At 41.9% G+C, this 23,639-nt stretch overlaps 1 protein-coding gene across 6 annotated transcripts in view; it reads left to right on the top strand.

Annotated features, from left to right (window-relative positions):
* The window catches only part of EPB41L5 (erythrocyte membrane protein band 4.1 like 5), a 50,297-nt gene that overhangs the window by 4,362 nt on the left and 22,296 nt on the right, over positions 1 to 23,639 (top strand). For 5 of the 6 annotated variants that reach the window (XM_021400100.1, XM_021400098.1, XM_021400099.1 and 2 more), the window contains exons 3-16: positions 4,635 to 4,739; positions 9,173 to 9,215; positions 10,325 to 10,403; positions 12,764 to 12,808; positions 13,114 to 13,166; positions 15,484 to 15,604; positions 16,004 to 16,091; positions 16,712 to 16,800; positions 17,671 to 17,740; positions 18,460 to 18,629; positions 19,258 to 19,364; positions 20,046 to 20,073; positions 22,183 to 22,225; positions 23,178 to 23,296. In XM_021400100.1, coding sequence (XP_021255775.1) covers positions 4,635 to 4,739; positions 9,173 to 9,215; positions 10,325 to 10,403; positions 12,764 to 12,808; positions 13,114 to 13,166; positions 15,484 to 15,604; positions 16,004 to 16,091; positions 16,712 to 16,800; positions 17,671 to 17,740; positions 18,460 to 18,629; positions 19,258 to 19,364; positions 20,046 to 20,073; positions 22,183 to 22,225; positions 23,178 to 23,296 — 1,160 coding nt within the window. Of the gene's footprint in view, positions 1 to 2,673; positions 2,697 to 4,634; positions 4,740 to 9,172; positions 9,216 to 10,324; positions 10,404 to 12,763; positions 12,809 to 13,113; positions 13,167 to 15,483; positions 15,605 to 16,003; positions 16,092 to 16,711; positions 16,801 to 17,670; positions 17,741 to 18,459; positions 18,630 to 19,257; positions 19,365 to 20,045; positions 20,074 to 22,182; positions 22,226 to 23,177; positions 23,297 to 23,639 lie in introns of those variants that run through there. The other variant, XM_021400103.1, reaches the window with a different exon arrangement.

A 23,639-nucleotide genomic window follows, 5' to 3' on the forward strand; every position in this document is an offset into this window, starting at 1 on the left:
CAGCCCTTTGCAGCGCATAGACTGAATTCTTTTTTAAGAATCTACTTATTTCTTAGCTGTGTCAATAATTAAAGAGTCTCAGTGCTGGGTATGCTACTTGCTGTCACTTTGGTGCATTCAGGATGGGGAGCGTGAGCTTCACGCAGGTTGTCAGTGGGGCGGGTGGAAGGAGCTGCTTTTTCTCCCGGTCTTCATTTCAGATTCTGAAGTTGTGTTGGGACCTGGTGGTTTTCCTCGTCCGTTGCCTCTCGTTTTTATTATTCTTTTTGAAGCTCAGTGTTTGTCCAAAGGCATTCAGTGATTTTTGTCCAACAGTCGTATGTAGGAAAACCCAGAGATGCTGATATATATATATATATATATTTTTTTTTTTTTGGTCAGTGGAAAATTCTTAAAAAAATACATGGAGCAAATGGCTGGAGGTGAGAAATGGGGAGGGCATCAGGGCGGTGTTTTTCCTGGAACGCTGTGCTTAATTAGAGTCATTAGCTCTTGAAAAGCTGCGACCAAACATAGTGGAGAAAAATTTCTGAGCCGGTTTGAGTAGCGGGGTGCTCCAGGGGACTTGAAAATCCAAAGCTCTAAAAGTTTGAGGTTTTATAGGTGATCCTATGTTATTCACTGTAATGATGGGAAGAGGGACAAGAGACCCTAGGTACAGGCAGCAGAATAGGGAAATATGTCATGTAAATTAAATTACAGGAACACACTCAAAACAGCTTTCTAAAAGGGTGCGGATAGATTTCTGTGGAGAACAGCGCAGCCCCACAGCAGCGGGGCGCATGGGGACATCCGTGCTTTGTGGAAACCAAGGGTTTTCTTTAAAAATACAACAAACAAACAAGAGAAGCCCTGACCCCACTTAACCTGTGAACCCACCATTTGCATAATCTTCTCGTGGATGATAGAGCGTTAATTATGTTCCGGTTGCAGCGCATCCAAGCGAAGTTTGAGGCAGAAGTTAACCTAGCGGCGGCTCCTCAAGGTGCGAGCCCCAGGTTAGGAGGATGAGGAGGATGGCTGCTGCCTGAAGCCCAGCAGCTTTCTGCTCTAGAATATTCCTTCCTTCTACCCGCGTGCCATTCAGCACGGGGATGGCTCTTGTCCTTGTTTTCGTGAAGTACGGTTAAAACAAGGTCTGACGTAAACCAGTTGCAGAGCGCTGTAGAATCGTAGGAATTAGCTAAGCTGTTTATGGTTTTGGAGTAATGCTTACAAAATAAGATTAAAAGGGCTGTGTTTGTGGTGATTATTTAAAATTAAGGAATCTGCGTGGAATGCCAAAGAACGTCGCAGCGAGCTATTACCAGTGCGGATGGCTTTTTGTGTGGAGGGAGATGATCTGTGCTGATCCAGCTGCCGGATCGGAGATGTGTTGTGATAGTTGTTTTTACTCAATAATCCAGTCTGGTTTTCTAAGCTCGTAAAATATTTGTGGCTACTTGCTGAGTATTTGTTGATGTTAATACGAAATGCGGACTGCTTTCTGTAACGCAGGTACTGGTTAAGGAGGAAACTTAGTGATGCCAGAAATACTGGAAAACTTAGTTTTGGAGCAGGCTAGATTTTAAATTTTCAAACTGTATCTCAGCTGGCAAAAATGGTGGGTAAATAAACACACATCTGCTTGTGTGTGTGCATTAAGACCGTGAAGTTTTGGATGCTTAGGGCTGGCCCCTCTGGTCAACGATTGGGGATTGCCGTGCTGCAGGATGCTCTCTTGCCCTCCAGGTTTAGCATTCCTGACTTGCTGCATAACAGTGAGTTTTGGCCAGAGCTCTGCTTTCTGTTGAGCTGCCCTGTGAGGAGTTCAGGCCAAGTGCAGAGACCCTCGTGTGCTTTTATCCAAGCTGAGAAACCTGCAGTGCAACACCAGACCGAAGTGTATGGGGGCAGGTGTTTAACTGCTAAGACTTAGTACTGGACAAACAACTCAGAAATGTTCTGTATCAGAAGAAATGTTAAAAAAAGAGACATGGAAATGGACTAAATCAAATGGGTGACTCTAAATTGGTCTCCGCTGGGGGTTAAGTAAGAGTTCTGCCAAAGCAAGCTGACAGGTAGGAGTGTTTTGAATCTTTACCCTCCTACCTATAGCTCAGTGAGCCTGAGCACAGTGCATTAAAACCCTTCTGTATGGTATTCTAATGGGCTTAGAGTTACGAAGGGTGTTGAAATCAGCTCCCCCTGGCTGCACTGCCTGTGAGCAGGGTGGTTACTGGTTCGTTGGCAACCATTAAGTGGGCTGAAAATATTTGTCCTGTGCGAGCAACCTGAGCCCTGCTGCAAGGAGCGGGGGGGGAAGGAAAGAGCAGGGGGTAACAGCAGGATGAAAACAGCATTTACGTTCAGTATTGCCACTGGAGAATTAGGGCAACTTCCCAACCAGTGGAAGTGTATCTTCACTGTGTCTTTGGAAATAAAATAAGGAAGGAGGACTTCAGTAAGCCTTTAAGAATTTGAACTTAACACTGGAGAGCGTGTGAAACTTCTGCTGACCTACACCAAATACACAGCTGAGGGTTTCAGTCACATGCAAAGTGCTGCATAATTAATTCTGTGCTGACAGCTCGGTGATTTAAGTCAGGAGGCAGCCAGCGGCCCTGGAAACCTTCCCCCGCTGCTTCGGAGCTGTTCTCCCGTGCTGCTCAGAGCCGGCTCCCGATGAGCCTTCCGTGCATTGCCCAGACGTTGTGGTGAGCTGCAGCAGGGAATCCACCTGCGTGTGGGTGTGGGCTTCACTTGTTCCCGAGATGGCGTGTGCCAGAAAGCCAGCCCTGAGTTCAGCTGCTCCATTGCCTGTCCCAGGAGGGCTATCGGTCTCGGCATTTGGCTGAGATAACCGGTTAATGACAGCCCTAAGGAGCGACTTAATGCAGAACTGGGAAGAATCTGAAATATTCTGCAGAATAAGGGGGGAATGTTCTTTTAGTTTTAAATCAGGTGCTGTTGCTGTTGCAAACGATGACTTAATTTTACTTCCATCTATATATTGTGTGCTTAAGAAGAACATACAGCACGCTCCGGGAAAATATCAGCAGCCCAATGCCTTGCCCTCTGCAGATAGACATCACTGACTCAAATCGTGGAAGAGGTGTTTTCACACGCAGCTGATTTGCCTGAAGGCTGCTGCTGGGAGAGTCTCGCTGCTGTCTAGTAAATCTGCTACTGTCCAAAAAGCACTTTATGTCACGTCAACAGATAAACTTGCCCTGGATGAGTTTGATGAGGTCTACATCTCAACGTTTTCATTGTGCGGTGTTTTGTAGCTACTGTGTGTGTGCATGCAAATCTGCTGGCTGATCTAAGTGCTTTCCTTTCCCCTCACCTCCTCCCTTCTTGGAAAGAAATAACTACAAGGGAACTTATTTAGGCAAGCTCAGATGGCAGACTTTTCTGTGATCTTAGGGCTGTTAAATGTCGTATCGATGTAACTGATGCCTAGAGTAATACAATGGCAATCATTACCAGGTCAAATATAAAAGCATTAAGATCAGCGTAGAGGAAGGTAGCAAAATTAAGCATGCTGCTTCTCTTACGTCAGTGTGATTCAGTGATTGAGGCAGATTATTCCTGAGAATGAGAAATCTGGCTTCCTCGTTTGTAAACTGTGCACATTTTGGTGTTGAGATACTTGAATACTTCATTCGTTTTGAAACTTCTGCCAGTGTGGCCAAGAATTTTCAGGGGTAGGCTAAATCTGCCTGGCCTAAATCTGCCCATTAGTAGCAAACTATGGAATATACAGAGAGTAGGAACACCGAGGGTTGTACACTGAACCATTCATTTATTAATGTGTTTATATTACTTTCAGGTACCTCAAGTAATCTTTTTTTTTTTCCCAGTGTGTTATTATAAAGGAGTTCATAGCATGAAAATTGAAGGTATAGAAGCTGCTCAGTGTTACTTACCTGCTTTCTCTTCAAAAAGACCGAATGAATTTTTAATTTTTTAGATCATCGCTTTAAAAGTGGTGTTTACTTGGGGGTAGAGCTAAGGTTTTTTCATAAATTACGTATGAGCACATGCAGTGGCTTTTTGCAGCTACAAGTTGAGCTTTATGTAAATGCCTTATCTTAAGTACTGTTTGTTGAAGTTCCTTGCCCCAGACTGTTTCCTGGCAGTCACTAAAAGCACTTGCTAATGGAATGCTATATCCTAATTCAGCATGCTTTCTGTCCACTTCAGAACCTGTGAGTTGCCAAGATAGCAAACTGGTAATTTCTTCAGCAACCTCGTGTATACTTCACTCTGAAAATGTTCCACTGTCAGATACTGTCAGTGATACTAGTTGTGCTTCCCATCCCACTGAACTTCAATGGAGAAGGAAAGCATGAAAGGGACAGTGATGAAATGACGTCCTAATACTGTCAGCCTTGTCAAGTCCATGTGGATACTTTCCAAAGAAGGACATTGTGCATGGTGTATAAGGATATTGTGTGTGCTTCTTGTGGGGTGTGCATTTGGCATTTAAAAAAAATAGACATCACGAAATGTGAGAGAAAAATCACTTCCAGATTGTGTTCTCGGAACCTTAATTTTTGAGTTGTCTTACTTTTGAAATTAGAATATAAAGCATACTTAGGAAAGAAGGTAGATTCTGCAGTAGGTATTAAATCCTTCTTTCTTTTCAGAAAAAAGCCAAAGGCCAGCTCCTGTTTGAGCAGATCATGTATCATCTGGACCTTATAGAGAGCGACTATTTTGGATTAAGGTTCATGGATTCTGCACAAGTGGCGGTGAGTAGCAGTCAAACTCAATGTTAAATCGTAATATTGACAAAAAACACCAAAAGAAAACTGAAGCTGTGTGTTGTCTGTAGTTGCAGACTCATGACGAGGAGTTTTGGGGAGGATATGGTTGTGTTTGTACCAGATAGTTTGCACGGGGACCTCTTGGAAGCCTAAGTTTGTAAAAATGCGACTGATTTGGGAGCAGCCACAGAGCATTGCTTGTCAGGAGCAACCACCCTTCTTGCACAGGCACTTGTATGGTTTTATGTAGATGCTCCTCGTGGGTTAGCCCTGCCTACAAGGATAGCTCCTTGTGTGTTTCCTGCGGTTCTGATTTTCTTCCTTTGTGTTTAAGTGGAATGTTAGAACGTCTTAGTGCGGCCTGTGTGTGTTTGTAAGCCTGACGGCTTCTCTTCAGAATGACTGGGATCGAGTTTTGTGTTCAACCTGTAATTGTGCATTCCTCTTTTGAGGAAAGCATTTGACTCTTCAGCACCCAAAGCAAACTCCATGACCAGAAGGACTGGCTGCTGCCGGGTGGCGCTTCCCAGGAGTAGGAATGGTCTTCAACTTCTCTCAGAGCAGGGAGGTGTACTCGAAGGAGGAAAAGACTGTACTGAGCAGGGGGGTGTTATTTAGAACCGTGCATACCTCCTGTCAACAGGAATCAGAAAGCAGTCTGCTGCACACCGCTTTATATTTATAAAAGTCATGTTAGCTGTGTTAAGCATGCACACTCAGAGGTGATGATAGTAGGTATTGTTAGTGAATGACTCCATCGCATCTGTTTGTCTGCTTCAGAAAAAAGATGTAATTTGTTTTGGGTATCCTGACTTGTGGCGTCATTTCTGTGCGCCTCGAGGATCTTGTAGGGCTTCACAGTGGGTTCATTACAGTGGTAACCTACTGGCACATCCTGCTTTGCTGTCACGTCATGTCAGTTTGTCCTGAAATGGAGAAACCTGTTAAGGTTTTCTGTCTGAGGAATGGCTCATGGCTTGCTTTTGTCCAGCAAATTGTTGCTTCCTGTCCAGACAGCGCTGATGAGTATCTGATAGCGCACAGTGTGCCAGGTACAAGTGATTCTGAAGTTTTGTTTACTTTTCTTAGCTATGGATAGAAGCTGTGGTCTGTTTAAAATGAGCATCGAGGATGCTATCTTTGTACTGAAGCAGAAAGGATTGCCTTGTGCCAGAAGAGCTGAGCCCCACTGCCAGAGACGACTGCTTCAGGATCTCAGGAGCTGTTATGATTGCAGCTTTCTTGCAAAGAGGAGCTGGCCCATTCTGGTGGAAACCCAATGGGTGCACGAAGAAAACCCCCTGGAAACAAAGGCAGGGTCTACCAAGTGACTTGTCAACAGTTATTGAGGAGACCTGCTAAATCAACAGCACAAGAATCCAGTCTCATAGTGAACAGAACTAGCTGCTAGCACTGAGGGAAGCAATCATTTCTGCTGCCAAATTGAAATGTAATTATATTGCTTCACTGGCTAGTTGCATGTGAAGATATAAAAAATAAAATAAAATAAAAACCCTGAAAAGCTAGCAACATGTAGTTAGCTGGAAGGAGAAAGAAAGTCAGCGCTGCTTGTTTTAATTACAAGTGAATGTTCAATAAATCACTTCTATGCAAAGGGTAGTATTCCAAATATGTAGATGCCTTTTATTAATTCTTCTTTTGAACTGCTTCAGTGACTGGTAGCAGGTAAGAGTTCGAATTTATGATGTGCTGAGAAAAGCAAAACAAAATGTAAGACAAAACTCTTCCTGATATTTTGCACTTGAGTATTCAGATAGTTGTCAAAAGAATTTGCAAAGTGAAAAAATGATCTTTTCCCTGTGATTTCTGTGTTCATCACTGGTCTGGTGGTTAGGGATAGTCACAGTAAGAGGCAAAGGAGCTATTTGCGAGTTTGTTCACAGTGTGCCAGGCTTGATCTGAGTCCTGCTGAAGCCAAGGGAACAGGCTGTTGTGAATTGGAGCAGCTTTGGTTCAGGCTGACGCTGAGCGGCACAGCATGCCCAGTGACAGGAAATAAAGAGACTGGGGATATAACTTGTTGGGCTTTTGGCTTTCCCCTTAGCCATACGGAAAAGAAGTTTCTTGTAAGGAGGTACTGACTGTTGAACTTAGGAATTTACCAACTGTTTAAGCTGCAAGCATCAAGGACTTGCTACTTGTGCTGGAGTCATAGTGCACAGCTCTGTTCCTTCAGCAGCTGTTTTGCCTCCTGTAGCATTCAGTGCTGAAAATGGCTGTACAGCATTGCACCAAGTATGCAGCCATGAATTCCACAAACTGGGGGACCAGTTTTAGCCTCACCATCTTAATTAGGAACAAAACAGCGACAAACACTTGCTTGCCCTACTTTCTTGAAATGTTGCTGCTTTTTTTTTTTTTTTTTAATATTGCTGAAGAAGCAGACTGCTTCAGTAATGGCTCCCAGTACTTCGTTCCACGTGTCGTCTGTGCTGCCTGTTGTTTAGGGAACTTTATCTCTGGATTTCAGCAGGAAGCTGTGTTGAACAAACTCTCTCGTCGAAGTGTAAACTTGAAGGATCTTTTTGCCAGGTCCACTTGAATTCCATTTTAATCGCTTGGAATAAATCTAAGTTTACTGATGTCTATGTGTGTCCGTGCACGTGCTGGGTTTTTTCCCTTCCTTCCCCTCCGTTGGAAAGCAGTCGTTTCCCTTCTGCCGTGCACCCCCATCCCCAGCAGCTCTGCAGGCAGCAGCCCTGCCGAGCAGTCAGACACTCAGTGCCTGCCTTGGGCCTCCCAGAGCCTTCGCTGGAATGTGGAGGAGATGAGAGAAAGCAGAACGGTGATGAGGCGGGCACACAGCTGCTCTGCTGCTCTACAGGGGCTCTCTCAGCCCCTCCTGTGTCTAAATCACTTGCAAGGTGGAGAGGCTGTGTGTTGTTTCAGTAGAGGGAAGGAAAGTCAGTTCTCTCACAGCAAGCGAGTTGGTGGAGTAGGAAGAGAGATTATAGCATTTTCTTAACTTTTTTTTTTAAATACTCCATTTTACTGGGACAGTAAGAAAAACTGACATAAATATTTACTTCATTCCTCTCTAAGGTTTCTGCTTTACTTTAGAAATTCTAGGTAACATTTTAAATAGCTTTCTGTAACTACACTGCTTAAACGACTGCTAAGGCATTTGCAGCTATGCACCCCGCAGCACTTGGTGTTCCAGTCTGCACCTGATCCATCAGTCCCCACATCCCGGCTGTGTGACAGCTCTGCTCCAAGTGCAGGAACAGGTTTGCACTTGGCATGGCAACCTGGCAATACCGGTTCTGTCTCGTAGCCCTGTTGCTTTCCTGCCCTCCTTGGGGCCCGCTCCGAATTTGATGGCACAAAGCTGAACCGAAGGCGTGCTGCTAGTTACGGAGCTCATCTGTGTGAGCTGCGAGGTGATATGTGGGCTTGCTGTGGTGATGCAGCGTTACCTGGGCGCTGTGAGCACCCAGGGCACGGGGTGCAGGACACCTTGTTCTGGCTGCTCAGCCCATGCCATTACGTTGCGTGGAGTGCCGGGATTCCTGTTGCACTGAGTCACCTCTTAGGTGCAGCGAGCTGCCCAGGTGTTAATGGCCCTCCAAAGCGGGTCTCTTCTGCTAGCTGGGTGCTGGTTTCCCAACTTCATCTTTAATTTCTGGTGTAAACACTTCAGCAGTGGGAGTTTATGCAGTTATGTTAGGAAGCGTGGCATATACATGTAGGTGTTTCTCTCAGCCTGCCATCTGCAGCTTACTTTTCACATGCTCTGATGTGCAGGATAAATTAAACCATTATTCTGGCTTTGGATAGTTGGCCTTCGTGTCTAGCATAGAGCTTAGAATTAGCATTAGTAGATGAAGCAGTAACTTCTGTCCTCCCATGTGACAACTGCTAAAATGTCAGCTGCAAGTAGACTGGAGAATCACGTGGAGCTGACCATTTTGTTCAGACATCCACAGCTCTGCTGGTATTTACTACACCTGAGTGATCCAAAAAGAAGGACCAAAAGGCAGCAATATTTACTTTGTCCTCTCCACATCTAAGTGATCACAGCTGAGTCAGAAAGTCGGGTTCGGGTTTCTGCCTCCCCAGACACTGCCTGACTACTGATGTGTGGGGTCAGATTTTGTTTGGACAGGGTGAATTTTTTAGTAGTTGAAAAAAAACTATTGGCAAATACTTGTAAGTGGATGATACTTTCTTGAAGACTGGATTTAAATAAGGTACGTCGGGATGTTTCTGGTACTGACATTTGCATTATAAACTTTGAGTGAAAGTACCTGCAGTAAGCTCTGAGAACTGTAAAAAGATTTGGATTAGACTGTTTTAATAGACTACTTGTTATTACAACGTGGTCTTTGCCAAAATACGGAGTTGTTTTGTTTGTCTTCTGTGAGATCTCCTTATTGATGAGTACATTTATTTTTCAGCATTGGTTGGACAACACAAAAAGCATCAAAAAGCAAGTTAAAAGTAAGTGTCCTTCCCATTTTCTCTTTGAACCTCCCAATGAGCAGGAGGCACAGAGATGAACTGTGTGAGGTGGGAAAGGGGCTGTGCTCCAGGAGAAAAACCCAGGGACAAAACCCAGTGTGTAGCTGCTCGCTGCTTAATGACCTCTTCCCTCTGCAGCTCATATTACTTTCATCTAATGTCCTTAATTAAACATGTTAGAGGCTCATTAATTATAGTTTAAATAGAGACAAGGCAGCTGGAGGTGCTTTAGCACCATCGATCTTTATCCTGACTATAGGAAAACTTGTCTTAGAGCCTCCATCCCTTGCAGTAGCCCAGAATGCCTTGGTCTGCTTGCGTTCATCTCTCCAGCCATTACCTGCTGCACAAGCTCTCACTGTGGCCTGCTCTGCTCTGTGGTCCATGCTTGGGTAATCTGGGATATCATCTGATTCTGTCCAGCAGCTTCCTCGCTGCCTGATGCAGGAAGTCTCTGGGGATTTGTGGTGCTCTTCTTAGTAAAACAAACATTTTTGGAAGCACCAACAGAAAATTCCTCCTGTCAGATGCAGGAATCAACAGAGGGCTGTATGTTTTTAAAGAACTGTTAAACCATCCTCCTGCTGGATTAACTCTTCAGTTTCCAGAGAAGGTGATTCTTCCGTGGAAGAGTCTATTATATCTCCCCTCAAATATGTGAAAAATTCAGTGGAATATACAGTTCAAAGTTGTCAACAGTTTGTGCTTCCCAGGGCTATGGAAAGGCATTAGAGAGGCCCACAGTGTGACTAGGGATTGGACTGACCACAGAGCCAAGATCCACGGCTTTCTTGGCAATGGATGGAGCCCTTAAATTTAGGGATTAACCTAGATTTGCATGCACTTGGCAAGACGCATCAACTTAATGTGATATGACTGTTGGATTGACATGTAACACATACAACTCTTTTGTGCATATATTTAAGTGTACTTTCACCCTGCACTTCCCCGTCACAGAGGAATTCCTGCCTTAAGACCTTGTGGTAGGACAGCACCGATTTCAGTTCGTGTTTGTCATGTGATTCTATGTAATACAAAAAGTCTCATCCAGTGCCTGTTAACTCTGTTGAATGAATTCTCCTTTGCAGTTGGCCCGCCGTACTGTCTGCATTTTCGTGTCAAGTTTTACTCATCAGAACCCAACAATCTACGTGAGGAGCTAACAAGGTGAGGTGGATTTGGTGAAGGAGACAGCCACATGCCCAAAAAAGCCCAGGAAAATGTGGCTTTTTGGTATTTCTTTAAAGAGTTGTGCAGCATTTTGGAGAACTGCTTAGAGCTCATTGCTTACCTGGCTGGTGGTAAATGTATCAATATTTGCTGTATTAGTTGATGCACTGGTTTTCGTTACGCTTCTCTGGCAACCAATCTGTTTATGTGCAATGGACAGAAGTTTTTACTGAAGTGCTATCATTTGTCTATCTTTACTGTACTGAATGCATTTAGTCTGCATGCAGTCGTCCTTTCTTTTTAGGCAGAAAAGCACCGAATTGCAAGTTAGGGCTTTTCTTTTGTAGAAATAAGGGTGGTTATGTTTCATTACGTCTGTAATCTTTGCAGAGGTTATGCAAAGAGAAAATGCTGTTTTACACTGTTTTGATGTGGGCTGGCAGTACATACAGTAGGATTGCACTGTCAGGTGAGCAGATAATTCCCTTGTTGATAGCATATGACATGCTCATTCACAGTGCTGCATGTCATGTTGGACTGAGACGTATTTGGGGTGCTTTGGAAGAGAACACAACTTACCATCTGTCAGCCGTATAAATCTGTTGTAAAAAAACATTACTTCGCATTGTTGTCTGTGCTACTGCTGATGATCCATTTTGGAAAGAAAACAAAGTTGTTATGTTTTCTTGACAGCTGTAGACACTTCATACCCCCAGTCATTTTTAAGATTGCAAAGTGGGTGTGCTTGGTGTTGGTGTTTATCTCTGTGTGAATCTTCGATCTGCACACCAGCCAAATCCCTGCGAGTGCCACCAGGAAGATTACAGTAGCATTACCCTTTGCAACCATATGTACTCTGTGCAGCTTCCTACTCGCGTGTGATAACTTCATGTTAGAGTTGCTTAAATTTCTTCTTGGTAACCTGGGGGGATGTTTTACTTCCTGATTTATATTCCCGAATCAACAGATAGTTATCTTTAAAAATCACAGTAATAGGAAAAGTTGGGACCAATATCTGTCCACCAATCTGAAACATTTTCACCTGTCTTGACTGAGTTCTGCCGGTCAGACCTCGCTGTACAGGTTTTAGCGTGGCAGAACAGAAACCTGATGGCTTTTAAACCCTGTCTGCCTGCTTAGCTAATCCCCCCAGACCAGGAGAGCAGCAAGCCTGTCTTCTGTCTCGAGACTGTTTTACGAAGCAGCAGTGGGAAGAGGAGCTCTGCTCCGGGTTACAGGTGACGCTGTGGCTTTCCAGAAATTCCACGTTCCCTTGTGGTAGGACACGCAGCTGGAGGATTTTGTCATCAGCTTCCACAGGTGGAGCTTGGTCCCATTTTGTGCTGATTTCCTGCCAGATGCCACCAGCCAGAGGTCATGAAACAGCCCGAGCGCGGGAAGCGTGCTTGAATTGTTTGCAAGTGTTGTGTGGCTGATAAGCACAGGTTGGTCGCACCCACTGCACACTGGGAGCCTGTGCTCATTCTTTGGGTATCCAGGGTCAGTACTGAACAAATGCATTCCTTACGTTGAGGCCAGCTTTGGATAATGAGTGCTTTGTCAAAGTATTTGTGGACCTGCAGGAGAACTGCCTGCAACAGTTTCACATCCATGTATGTGGGTATGAGAAGAAGTAGACGCAGGTGGTCTTAGTGACTTTGGCTTTGTGTGTAAGGCTTCTGTTCAGCTGTAGTGGAATTCAATCTGGATGCCATTGCTGAAGTCAGCCTTTCGGCTGGTGAGACTGCTTGTGTTGTTAACGTAAAGCTGTGCCACAATACAGCAAGAGAGCTGCGGTTGTTGGATTGAAAGATGGAGGGGAGGAAAGTGCTTTTCATTTAATGCTTGCCCAGTCTCTACACAAGAAGGAGAATACTAAATAAGCAAGGCAATGATGTAAAATCTACCAACAGTAAATATGGCAGGAGAATCACCTCTTTTGACCATCTGGTCATGCTGTACTGAATGAGTACACCCCCAAATGCGATTTGCCTCTTGGCTGGCAGGACACGCTGCCAACTCACACTGAGCCTGCTGTCACCAGCATCCTCATCTTTTTCTGCTGAACTGCCCAAGTAGGATCCCAATGTCAGAAGTGAGACTTATTTAGATATTCTGCTTGTTTTCCCATGCAGCTCTATAGTTCAATGTCTGACAACGTCCAGTTTGGGGTTTAATTCATTTGAAATGTGTGCCACGCTAACCCAATTGATACAGCACATTTAGCAGAATTTCTTCTGTCTTGAAAAGCTATAAGGAGCAGAAAATTTTAATTTTTCAGGCTCTGACTGCTTTCTCTTGACTGAGCGACGCATTAGAACTGTTAATCAGTGACTTTTTCTCATTTAATCCTGCAGGTATTTATTTGTTCTGCAGCTGAAACTGGATATTCTGAGTGGAAAGTAAGTATTCCCAATAAGCAGTCCTTTGGACAACTACATTGTGCTTAGCATAGGATTTATTAAAGTGCTGTATTTGGATAACTAGTAAGTTTTGCTAAGTAATGAATTTTTCTTTAGAATGCTGCTTTTGTGTGCACGAGCAGTGCTTATTTAGTTTAGTATTTGTCTCGTTCATTTGGTGAAAATCTACTAATCCTTTTTCACTTTCTTACCCCAAGTGTTTGTAGTTTCTCACTGTCAGGTGTACGAGTTGTCTGCTAAATAGTTTCAGAAGAGGTTTTAATGAGGCATTTCTCTTCTGGCAGATTGGAATGTCCTTTTGACACAGCCGTCCAGTTGGCAGCTTACAATATGCAAGGTGAGGAGGTGTGAGTGGGGAAGGATGAAGTTGCCTGAACAGCTTTGTATACACTCTTATTACCTCTTTTAGTCTGTCCTTGTGGTATGCAGTGAACAAGTTCTGTCCAAACATTAGCAATCTGATGTGAAACAAAGCTGCTCTTGAGTGTAATTTTGCTGATAGTATGTACAGAAAATTACTGGGTTCCTTAGAAAACAGAACAAGGAGGTTCTGGACATAAACAGCTTTGTCCTAAATTTGTTTTCTCGTGTGCTTTTGTGCAGACTTTATTAATGAGTTGCCTTTGACTTCTGATTCCACCTGGGAACTGCCTTATCCATGGCTTCCCTGAGAGCTGTAGTGTGTCCTTCACCTGCTTGCGCAGGGTGTGAATCATTGATCTTCGTGGCTGATGTTTTGTGTTACTTCCGGATGTGATCTTAACAAATTCCAAGCTGCTGTGGTTTCAGGGAAACCCTCAAAAGAAAGTGGGGAGGCTTGAAGTTTTGGAGATGTCTGGGTTGTATCCTTTTTGGAGGATATAGCAGTGTGGTCTCAATCAACCCGGTTTGAGTCTACAAAAGCATCCCAGAATCTGCTGTGAAGCTTTGGTATGGAAAAGGGAATTTGGAGATGTGCCATGTGTTTGTGCAGCACAAATTCTAAGCCAGTGTACTGTTGCACTTACTGAGCAGGAGTTAGGTAACAGGGCTAAGTCAATGAAATTCTTCCTCGTACAGATATTTTCCAAAACATGTTTCGTCCTTAAGGGAGGAGCTACTAATAGCCCTGATCACGTGTAGGTATAGAGAGCTGGTGCTAAGCTGTAAAGAAACCTGTCTTTTTCCCCTGTTCTTTTGAATGGAAGAAAACAGTTAGAATACAATCCATAGTTATAAATGTTAGCATGGTTAGAGCCTTAAGATATGGGTTCAGTGCGTAACTTTTTGGAAAATCAAAGTGATCTAATTAGGCCGTATATACATTTCTTTTTGTGCTGGTCTTTCCTTTCCTCCCTCTGCAATGAGGCCTGCAGCAGGCCTTTCATCTTGCTGTCTGACAGCTGTGTACTTCTATTTAAATCAGCTGGAGCCCAAGCTGGCTTTGACAGCATTCCTTTCAACAGAGGCAGGCGTTTTAGTGGGAGTAAATTATTGTAGAACTACAGACTTCCTCTGTCAGCATTTTAAAAAATAATCGAAAAGAAGAGAAAAGGAGGGGAGTGAAAAGGCTATTAATATACCCACCGTGTTCAGAAATCCAAGAAACACACTTCTGTATTGTACGTAGTTTGTGCACCTGTGGAATACTTTTGTGAGTTTATTTGACTTTTCCGTGTCTTTTCAAATACGTTCCTTTTTTTTTTCTTTTCTTTTTCCTGTATAACATACATAGTTTCTTTTTTCAGACAGAAAAATTACTGGCATTTATCGGAAGCCCAAGTTCCAAGTTAGAATTACTTCTGATTTTTTGGATAGAAGTTGAACATCAAGAAGCCACTTGAAATCAGAGGGAGGAGCAAATGCTTAGTGACTCTGAAAATCAGGACTTCTTTGTAAAAGTTTCTTAACTGAATGTCAGCATTTTAGGCATGAGTTAATCTTTCAAGCACGACTCCTTAGCATCTGTGGAAAAAGAAGGTTGTACTTTGACATTGCACACCCACTGACTAGTATGTTCCAGTACGCCCTTTAGATAGCATCACTTCTTGCCCCTGTTCAGCGTGCAGCAGTGTGCTAGGTGAGCCATTTGACACTGACTGTAGGGCGTTTATTGCGTTCCTAGAGGAAAGGGCAAGAGAAAAACCACAACTGTATGGTGATGCCCTGATACAGAGTTAACTTTAGCAGCACAGATTTATAGTCGCAAAACCAAAAATTAATTTTTAGAATTGGCAATAATTTATGGAAAGCGACAAAACCGTTTTTGCTTTTTACAAACTTGAATACACTTTAATAACTTCATGCGGAATTCCATTGCAACTTGAGTCAGCTGTTGTCTCAGTGGAGACGTCACTGATGAAAATGTTGAAAATTTTCTACAAGAAAAATAGTTTCAAGGATGTTGATAACTCATAAAAAGCTTTTTTCATCAGTGGCGTGTTGTAAAAATTAATGGAAAAGCTTTGTGTAGACAGTAAAATCTTTTTTTTTTTTTGTCCCTAACATCCTTGTCAAAAAAGGTGACACTGTGATTACAGGGAGGACTGAGAAGAAGAGAAGGAACACAGAAGGAAGTATGGTATCATAGATAAACTAGAAAAGTACACAAAAGTTCCTGTTAATATTTTCTGTCTCTCTGGTGAATGTTGTGTCATAATGCTGTTCTGTTACAGCTGAACTCGGAGACTATGATCCTGCTGAGCATGTCCCCGAGCTGGTGTCTGAGTTCAGGTTTGTGCCTACTCAGACCGAGGAGATGGAGCTTGCCATCTTCGAGAAGTGGAAGGAATGCAGGTACTAGGTTTTCCAGTGCATGCCATCCATGTGTTTGTGCTCATTTTTCTATAAAGTGAATGTATTAAAAAGATACTGCTGATGCTTTTTTCTTGTTTTTATAGAAAAATGTAATTCTCATGTGTTTCTGTCATATTTTGTAAAAGGGTATAATATGAAAAATGAAGCTTTCCGAAGGCCTGAGTAAAACGATGAGGTTGCAGAATCTTGAAATGCAGCCGTTTTTGCTGCAGTGATTTCCAGTTAAAACTTGCAAAAGTGGCCTTCATGTTCATGAAAGAGTCAGCAGTGTTTAGGTTTTTCACAGCCTCTCATGCATTTCTTTTCCTCTCTCCTCATATGCCAGTTTTTTCTTTCTGTGCTTCAGGCATCTACCTAATGGCAAAAAATGTATTTCAGGGGGCAAACACCAGCACAGGCTGAAACTAACTACTTAAACAAAGCTAAGTGGCTGGAAATGTATGGTGTAGACATGCACATAGTCAAGGTATGTTTAACTACAGCATGGTGAGCTTTTGAAATGATAATGTTAGCTTTGTCCAGCGTTTAAACACAGGTTTTGCTCTGAGGGGAAAAAATGGAGCGCAGTACTCATCTGAATGATGTAACAAGCGATGTGACTTTCCATCAGCATTCCATCTTATATTGTTCGTTTCTAGAAGATAGAGATCCAGACATGTTTGCTCTGTATTAACTGTGTGATTGGTGTGGCAATCTGGACGGTTGTTTGTATTTTGACTGAGAGCTTGGTGAAAATTAAATTAAATTAAAAATGGCTGGGGTCCAGTCAATTACCACTTGAAAAACTGCAAGTAAAAATAGATCTCCTCTGGAGAAGGACTGCACAAAGGCAGTCCTTATTACAAAGACAAATCAAGAAACTTGGGTTTTCCGCTTTGTTTGGTCTTATTGAAGGGATGCCATTTAGAAAAATCCATTGCATAAGATTGTTGAATGCAGAAACACATAGGACATCTTTGTTGCTCTAAGTAACCAGATACGTGTTTAACTGTAACACTGGGCAAATGAGCTATATTAATCTTTGGAATAATGTGGATAGATAGTCAAACACTGAAATGAGCATGACTTTTATTTTGTGGCACTTAGGCAAGAGATGGCAATGATTACAGCCTGGGACTAACCCCTACGGGAGTTCTTGTCTTTGAAGGAGACACAAAGATTGGTTTGTTTTTCTGGTAAGCTTTCCAATTGTACTTTAAGATACGATTTTTGTTTTCACTCTTCCATTTCTTTTGCACTACCCAATTTTTATTTTATTTTTCTTTTTAATATGAGAGAAATGGGAATGCTAGGTGCCTGCAGAAATGTTCTGCGGCCCGTGAGGATTTTCATGGTATCCAAAAACAATCTTTTTTTTTGTCACATATGGAGAATGAGTGGGCAGACAGTGAGTGGATTTTCATCATACAAATAGTTACTTTGGCTTAGTCCAGTCCAGTTGTACACATTTTGCAGAGAAACCCTTGCTTTGTGGCAAAAGTGCTGTTTGTGTGTCTTGGGAACTCAGTACAGGAGTTCCTCCATGATTGTCTAGGTATTTTTTTGCTAGTTAGGTAGGAGAGTGGTTACATTTTATGTCATGCCATATTGTCTGTGTTTGGAATTTTCTGAAATGGAGCCAGCATAGGAATTGATCTGTGATATACTCCACAGGCTGTTTGCCTTCCTTTAATAATGCATTAATAAGGTTTGACCTGCCTTTGTGTCCTTATGAGTTCAGGTTTGTGTGCTTGTTGAAGAGTAGGCAACCAAAGATATCTGGGGGAAGTTTGATTTCCATTCAAGTAATTATTGTTTTAATTCTGATAGCTTAATCTGTTTGGAAGTTGCTTTTTACTTCCAAGTTTCTACTGAAGTATTAAATTTGAAAGTAATATATTGGCATCCACGGTATAACGAAGCTGTAGTGCCTGAACTTAAACCACCCACAAAACAGGGAGCAGGGAGGGAGGCAGAAGGACTCGAACTGGCACGTTTAACCTAGCTCTCAGTGAGCTACGATTGAGAGAGCTAAACATAACCTGTTTGTTCTGCTCATCTTGCAGGCCAAAGATAACAAGACTTGACTTCAAGAAGAACAAACTCACTCTTGTTGTTGTTGAAGATGATGAACAGGTAGATAACAAGTTGTTTAGTTACATCTCAGTCTTGATTATATAGTACTAGTTTATATGCTCCTCATCTGTAAGTTTTGAGAATTAACACGGATGCCTTCCAAGATTTTAGGTTGTGACTTTTTGTGGGGAATAAAGGGAGTTAAATGTGAAATAAATAAGCTAAATTGCTTTTTTTTCTCACCCTGTTTCTAAAAGAGGAATACCTCATTAAACTGATGACAATCAGATCATTTGGAAACCACGTACTGGTTTTGGTGCATTGTGCAAGAAAGATTTTAAAAAGGCCAGGTAGCACTTATAGTGGAATGAATTCTTTGGACAGATGCCAGAGTTGTTCCCACGGGAAGAAATTGCTCAGAGCTGAGGAGATAAAAATGTGAGCATTGTTAATTTGAAGAGATCGGATTTGGAAGTGAAACCAAGTCAGCCTCATAGAAGTTAGCCTTTCTGTAATGTCTCTAATTTGTAGTTACTCCAAGATTTGCTTTGTGAAACTTACGGGTGCTAGCCATTCCCAGCTTAAGACATTGGAGCAGATGTTCATTAAATCTTCCAAAAAGGTTAATTTTTCTGTCTTAAATATTTCTCTTTTATAACAAATTTTAGTATCCGTTTAAAAAAAAAAAAACAACCACATTTCACTTGGCCTGCGTTTAATTGTATCTTTGATTTGTTCAAGCCTCTTACAAATCTTTAGTGTACTTTGTGTGCTTTAAGGGAAAGGAGCAGGAGCATACGTTTGTCTTTAGACTGGATCACCCCAAAGCTTGCAAGCACTTGTGGAAATGTGCAGTGGAACATCACGCTTTCTTCCGGCTCCGAGGTCCTGTCCAAAAAAGCTCAAGTAGATCAGGCTTCATTCGGCTGGGATCCCGGTTCCGCTACAGGTCTGTTGGTGCCATCAGTTTTCACTGTGAACGTGGTGGGTAGTTTGAGGCCAGTAAGAATTATTAGACAACTGTAACTAGCAATCGCCCTGGTGATGCATACTATAGGGAAAAAAAATGAAAAAAAAATCAAAACCCTTTTTTTTTACAGAGTTCTGAGGAAAACAGTGTACTGAAATGCTTATGGAAAATAATCCTTGAGGAAAGTAGACTTGCCTGGGGATTAGAATATCTAGATGTTATCGTTTTAGCTTTGTTAACATCTTTCACTGTGAACTTTGGCAAGCTGCCTTAAGTTTTATTTTCTCCTAGAATTTTCAGCCTCTGTGTATGTACCATGACGGAGAAATGAGCAATGGAAAATGTGCTCTCTCAGCAGCTTAATGTCTAAGGAGTCTTTTTGTTTAGGGAGCTTTTTGTTTTGGGAAAACGGGGTGAAGGTTAGGATGGTGTAAAATTCCTTTTTCTGTGAGTTCCTGAAGTGCTACGTTTGGGACTTCTTTAATAGAACTGAGATCTGATTATTAAAGTATGAATTCAAGTTAGAAACGTAATGTTTTCATGAACAGTGTCTCTTTGCTATCATAAAAAGTGATTTAATATGTTGTTTTTCACTTGGCACTGTTAGCGGGAAAACAGAATACCAAACCACCAAGACCAACAAAGCCAGGAGATCAGCATCCTTTGAAAGGAGGCCCAGCAAAAGATACTCGAGACGGACACTACAAATGAAAGGTAAACTCCTGACATCTCTTTTTGAGGTGTACAATCCAGTGATGATCTCCGTTAAAGATGACCGTGTCCTTAAAAGGTTCTGCATAGGAATTCTTCTATAGCTACTTTCCCTTCTCTTGAATTTTCAAAATTAGGTTTCTTTTTTACTTATTCAGGAGGTAATGTCTATTTGGCAGAAAAAGTTTGTCCAAAGTATGTCATTCTAGCTTGCCTTGTGGCCTAAACAGCTATGAATGCTGTGCAGTGTTTCTGTAGGAAGGTGAAAAACTTGAGTCCGGGCAACAGCAATGTAATTAATGATAATATTTGAAATTTCTGAATCACTGAGAACTTTGTCATCGAGATTTTCTCATTGTTCTCAGAACCGACGTGCTGTCTGTTGTCACAGCCTGGCAGCATGTGATAATCACCTCGCCTCTTATCCCCCCCCTCTTGCACAGGTCAGAAGTGACCTCCAAGCAGATCTTTGCTTAAATCCACGTCTTTGGTTTACTCTTGAGATGTTTTAATTTGGCAATTTAAAGTTTTATTTTTCACACATTATACATGGGATACGTGCAACACTTGGTCTTTAGTTGCCTACTTTTAGTCAGTGCTTGACTACATGAATAATACACTTTAGTACCTAAAGTTTAATTACAAATTACGTTTTCAATTAACACTTTATGTATACTTTTGCAGCACATGTTGCTAAACTTGAAGAAACAAGGTAAGGTGCATTCTCAACCTTTTTTTTTGATGTTTGTCACCTGTATTTGAGCGCATGTCTGCAGGCAGTTATAAGATTAGTTGAATGTAAATAGCATTAACCTCTTAACTGCAGTTTTGCTGTGGGTTTTCTGTTTGTTTGCCTTAAACAAATCCTACTATTTGAAGCAGAGCTGCTGTATTACTGTCACATTGAAGATGTTGCTTACTAGAGGGCAACACTATTTGTTGATGACTAGCTATGATTATAAGCTGCTGGTAGCTTGCTGATTATAAGCTGTAGTTCCCTGTGCTACCACGTAAAGAGACCAGGTAAAAACATGAGGTTGTTGCTGAGATCTGCCTGTTGTGGCTATATGATTGAGATATGTAAGTGTTTCAAACATTTTTATCTTTATATTCTGTACTATACTTACATTTATTTGTACATACTTTGAGAATTTTTTTATATATTGATAATTATGAATTAGTCGTAACCCGCACTGAGAGAGAAGCCTTTAGATTCTTCATTTCTATGCCTGGAGTGTTTCTGAATGTGGAAGTTCGTACTCTCAGCTGCAATATAAAACGAAACCAGATTGTTGAGTAGTTTTACAGTGTTCCTTCAGGGAAGAGAGGAAACCAGGCTAAAAAGAATTTCTTGGTAGCGGAGGAACCAAGTTTTGCTTTCTGTCAAGGCTGCTGCTTATATAAGAGAGGGGAAGTCTAGGAAAAGTGAGGCCAATGCTGCAGTTGCTTTGGTGGAGGTCTCTTTGACTTTGTGACTTTACAGGCAAGTCCCCTCCTTTGCTGGCTTTCCTTTTTATGACATTGGAAGGTTCTCTTTAGTGCTGGTTATCGTTAGAGTGCTTGTATATACTCTGCATGAAGCGCGTGACGGCCTAATTAATTGGTGCTCTCGTCATGCTGTTGTTGTTATGCCCTCCTATGAGTTTCATGCTGCTTAGGTCATTGTGAGAGTGGGAGGAGAAACTCCATATGCAGTTTTGCCTTCTGATAAGAGAGCAGCCTTCTGATCTCCACGTAGGTGTGGCATTGTTATGTTGGTCTCCAGAGCAATCAATGCCATTGCTGAAACTCTACACTCCAGTGTTGCTAATTGAAATGCATCATGAAAGATGTATGTTGTTCCACTCTTTGGCGTTACCTCAGCACTGGGGAATGTGCTACCCAGAAGGCATTCTTTAATATTTCTGTTAAAGGTGCTGTGTTCTGTGGTAAGCCACATTCTCTCAATATAGAAGGTGCGAAGTTGGGAAGCAGGCAAGGAACAGCTTATACAGAGATCTCTTTAAAATGTAAGTTTGCCAGGTTGGTTTGCTATTGTCCAGGCCATCAATCAAGAGAATAATTAGTGGTAAGATTCTGGAACCATTACCAACAAAAAAATAGGAAAAAAAATTGCCTTAAATCTTTTCTTGAATACTTATCTTTGCATAAGATTTACAGCACTTAATTATTGTACGGGATGTTTGTGCTTTTAGATCTCTCAAAAACATGAACATTTGAATATGTAGAATAAAAAAAATCATAAAATGATTAATGCTGTACTGAACTTCTGTGCGTATAACTTTGAATGGCTGCTTTAAAGACTGAAGTAGTAGTTCAGTCCATTAGAGCCTCTATACAGAAGAAACTCGTTTTTTTTTTTTTCCCGGATAAACTATGGTGTGGAAGTTAAATCAGAGGCGTGCTAGTTATGGAGCAAACAGAATATTTACAGTGTGTAAGTGAGGTTTTGACAGTGCTGTGTTGTATTGAGTATTTAACTAAAAACCACACAGTTTTTCTTTTAAAGTGCCCTGCTTTGCTGCTGAATCAGAAAGACTTAACTGAGTCAGGAAAGGAAGTGGAAATAACCAAACAGGGATGAATTACAGATAAAAGCAAGAAAACAGAGAAAACTCCCCACCGAGCTGGTACCCTTACTTTTCTAAAATGAGGCAGCTGACCCAAAACAGAAGTTATCAAACTTTTCATTGAGAACATTTAAGTAGTTTTGAAAGGTCTTTATTAAATCTTGTCTCTTTTTGAAAATCCTTACGATTTTGCCAGACTGAAAGAATAATTTGTTAATCTGATTCTGATGTAAGTTCTTTTCATCTTTCAGTTTTCCAAACAACGCCGTTGTTACCCAAACTAATGGATCACAAGTAAGGCCTGTCTCTTTCATTCTTTTAAAGCCAGTTCTTATGCATTTCCACAGATCTGAGGATGTCATTATTTCCTTCTCTGGCCAGCTGTACTGAAAGTTACATGCAGTTAACTAAATTGCATGCAAAGGAGTAACTACTTATTTAAAGCAAGATAGCTGGTTAACTTATCTAGAGTGAGGAGGATATATCAAATCTCTGTGCTATATAAATTATACTATTTATAGATGAAGGCTTTCACAGGTACAGAAAGTACCTTTGTGTGCAGGGTGTTAGTATCCGAAGCACGCTAATTTCCACGTGCTAAGTAGCACAAAAGGTGGGGAATAGTCCATCAGCATCAACGCTGATTCCTGGTTACAGTACTTCTCCTTAGTGCTCTGAAAGAAGTGTATGCACCTGCAAATTAAAGAATATATTGTTAGCAAAACGCAGCGTTTTGTGAGTTTAAGAAGGAAATCAGAGATACAGGGACTCCTGTCCTCTCAGTACTTGTGCACGGAAGACCTTGTTTCACTGAAAACAGTAAGGTAACTCTCATTCTGATACCAAAAAATAGGACTTGGAGTTTGGAAAGGCCCTGTCATTCTTTCTGGAGCATTTCAGTCACGGGCGGGTCACACATTGGTGGAAATTGGAAATCCGGTTTATTTTAACGTTGAACGCAGTCTCAGCTAGAAGCAAACAGATAATTGGTGCTCTGCCCAGCCTTCTCCTTTCATGCAAACTGAGTTGTTTGAGCTGCCTTCAATTCGGTACAATCCTGGTGTTCTGTGGACTACTGGAAAAGATTGGGCAAAGGCATCCAGTGCTGTGGAAGTAATGCAAGAAAGCAGCCTTGTTTTAGCTCTGTGCTTCAGGAAAAGCGGTCGTATGTTTTGTTACATAAAACATGTCATTGCCTAATTGAAGTGCGCATACCAACTTACTTGTTTACCTTCTGTCTCCAAAGAGCTGGAATGTGAAGCCAAACTTACCTGTCCTAACAGCAGCAGTTCCTTCTGCCCCAGTCCTAGTGGAAATAGAGAACCTCCCAAGGAGCCCAGGAGCCAGCCAGCAAGACAAGAAGTGGTACGTTCTGCTTTGCTTTGCTGGGAAATGAGTTTTGCTTGCTTAGGTGTGATCCAAGTGACTGTTTCTTTATCTGTGCTTGAGTGAACCGCCTGCTTTGGATCTTTAACATAAATAGAGAGTCAAGTTAGTGGTGCTGCAGCTGATTTGTTGCTGTGAGTGTAGTCTGGGGAGCTGAAGGCAATGTGCTTAATCACTGCCAACCAAAAGACAATTTCTCCGGGGCTGCCAGTGACTGCATCAGTAACAGCATTTTCAAGTCTTGGAAAGAGCTGAGTTCTTCTGTTTTGTCATAATATTTCTTTTAACCCTTTGCTTGATATCACAGAGCCCAAAGACTTAC

Source organism: Numida meleagris, chromosome 5 (assembly GCF_002078875.1).
Source record: "Numida meleagris isolate 19003 breed g44 Domestic line chromosome 5, NumMel1.0, whole genome shotgun sequence".
Classification (NCBI taxonomy): Eukaryota; Metazoa; Chordata; class Aves; order Galliformes; family Numididae; genus Numida; species Numida meleagris.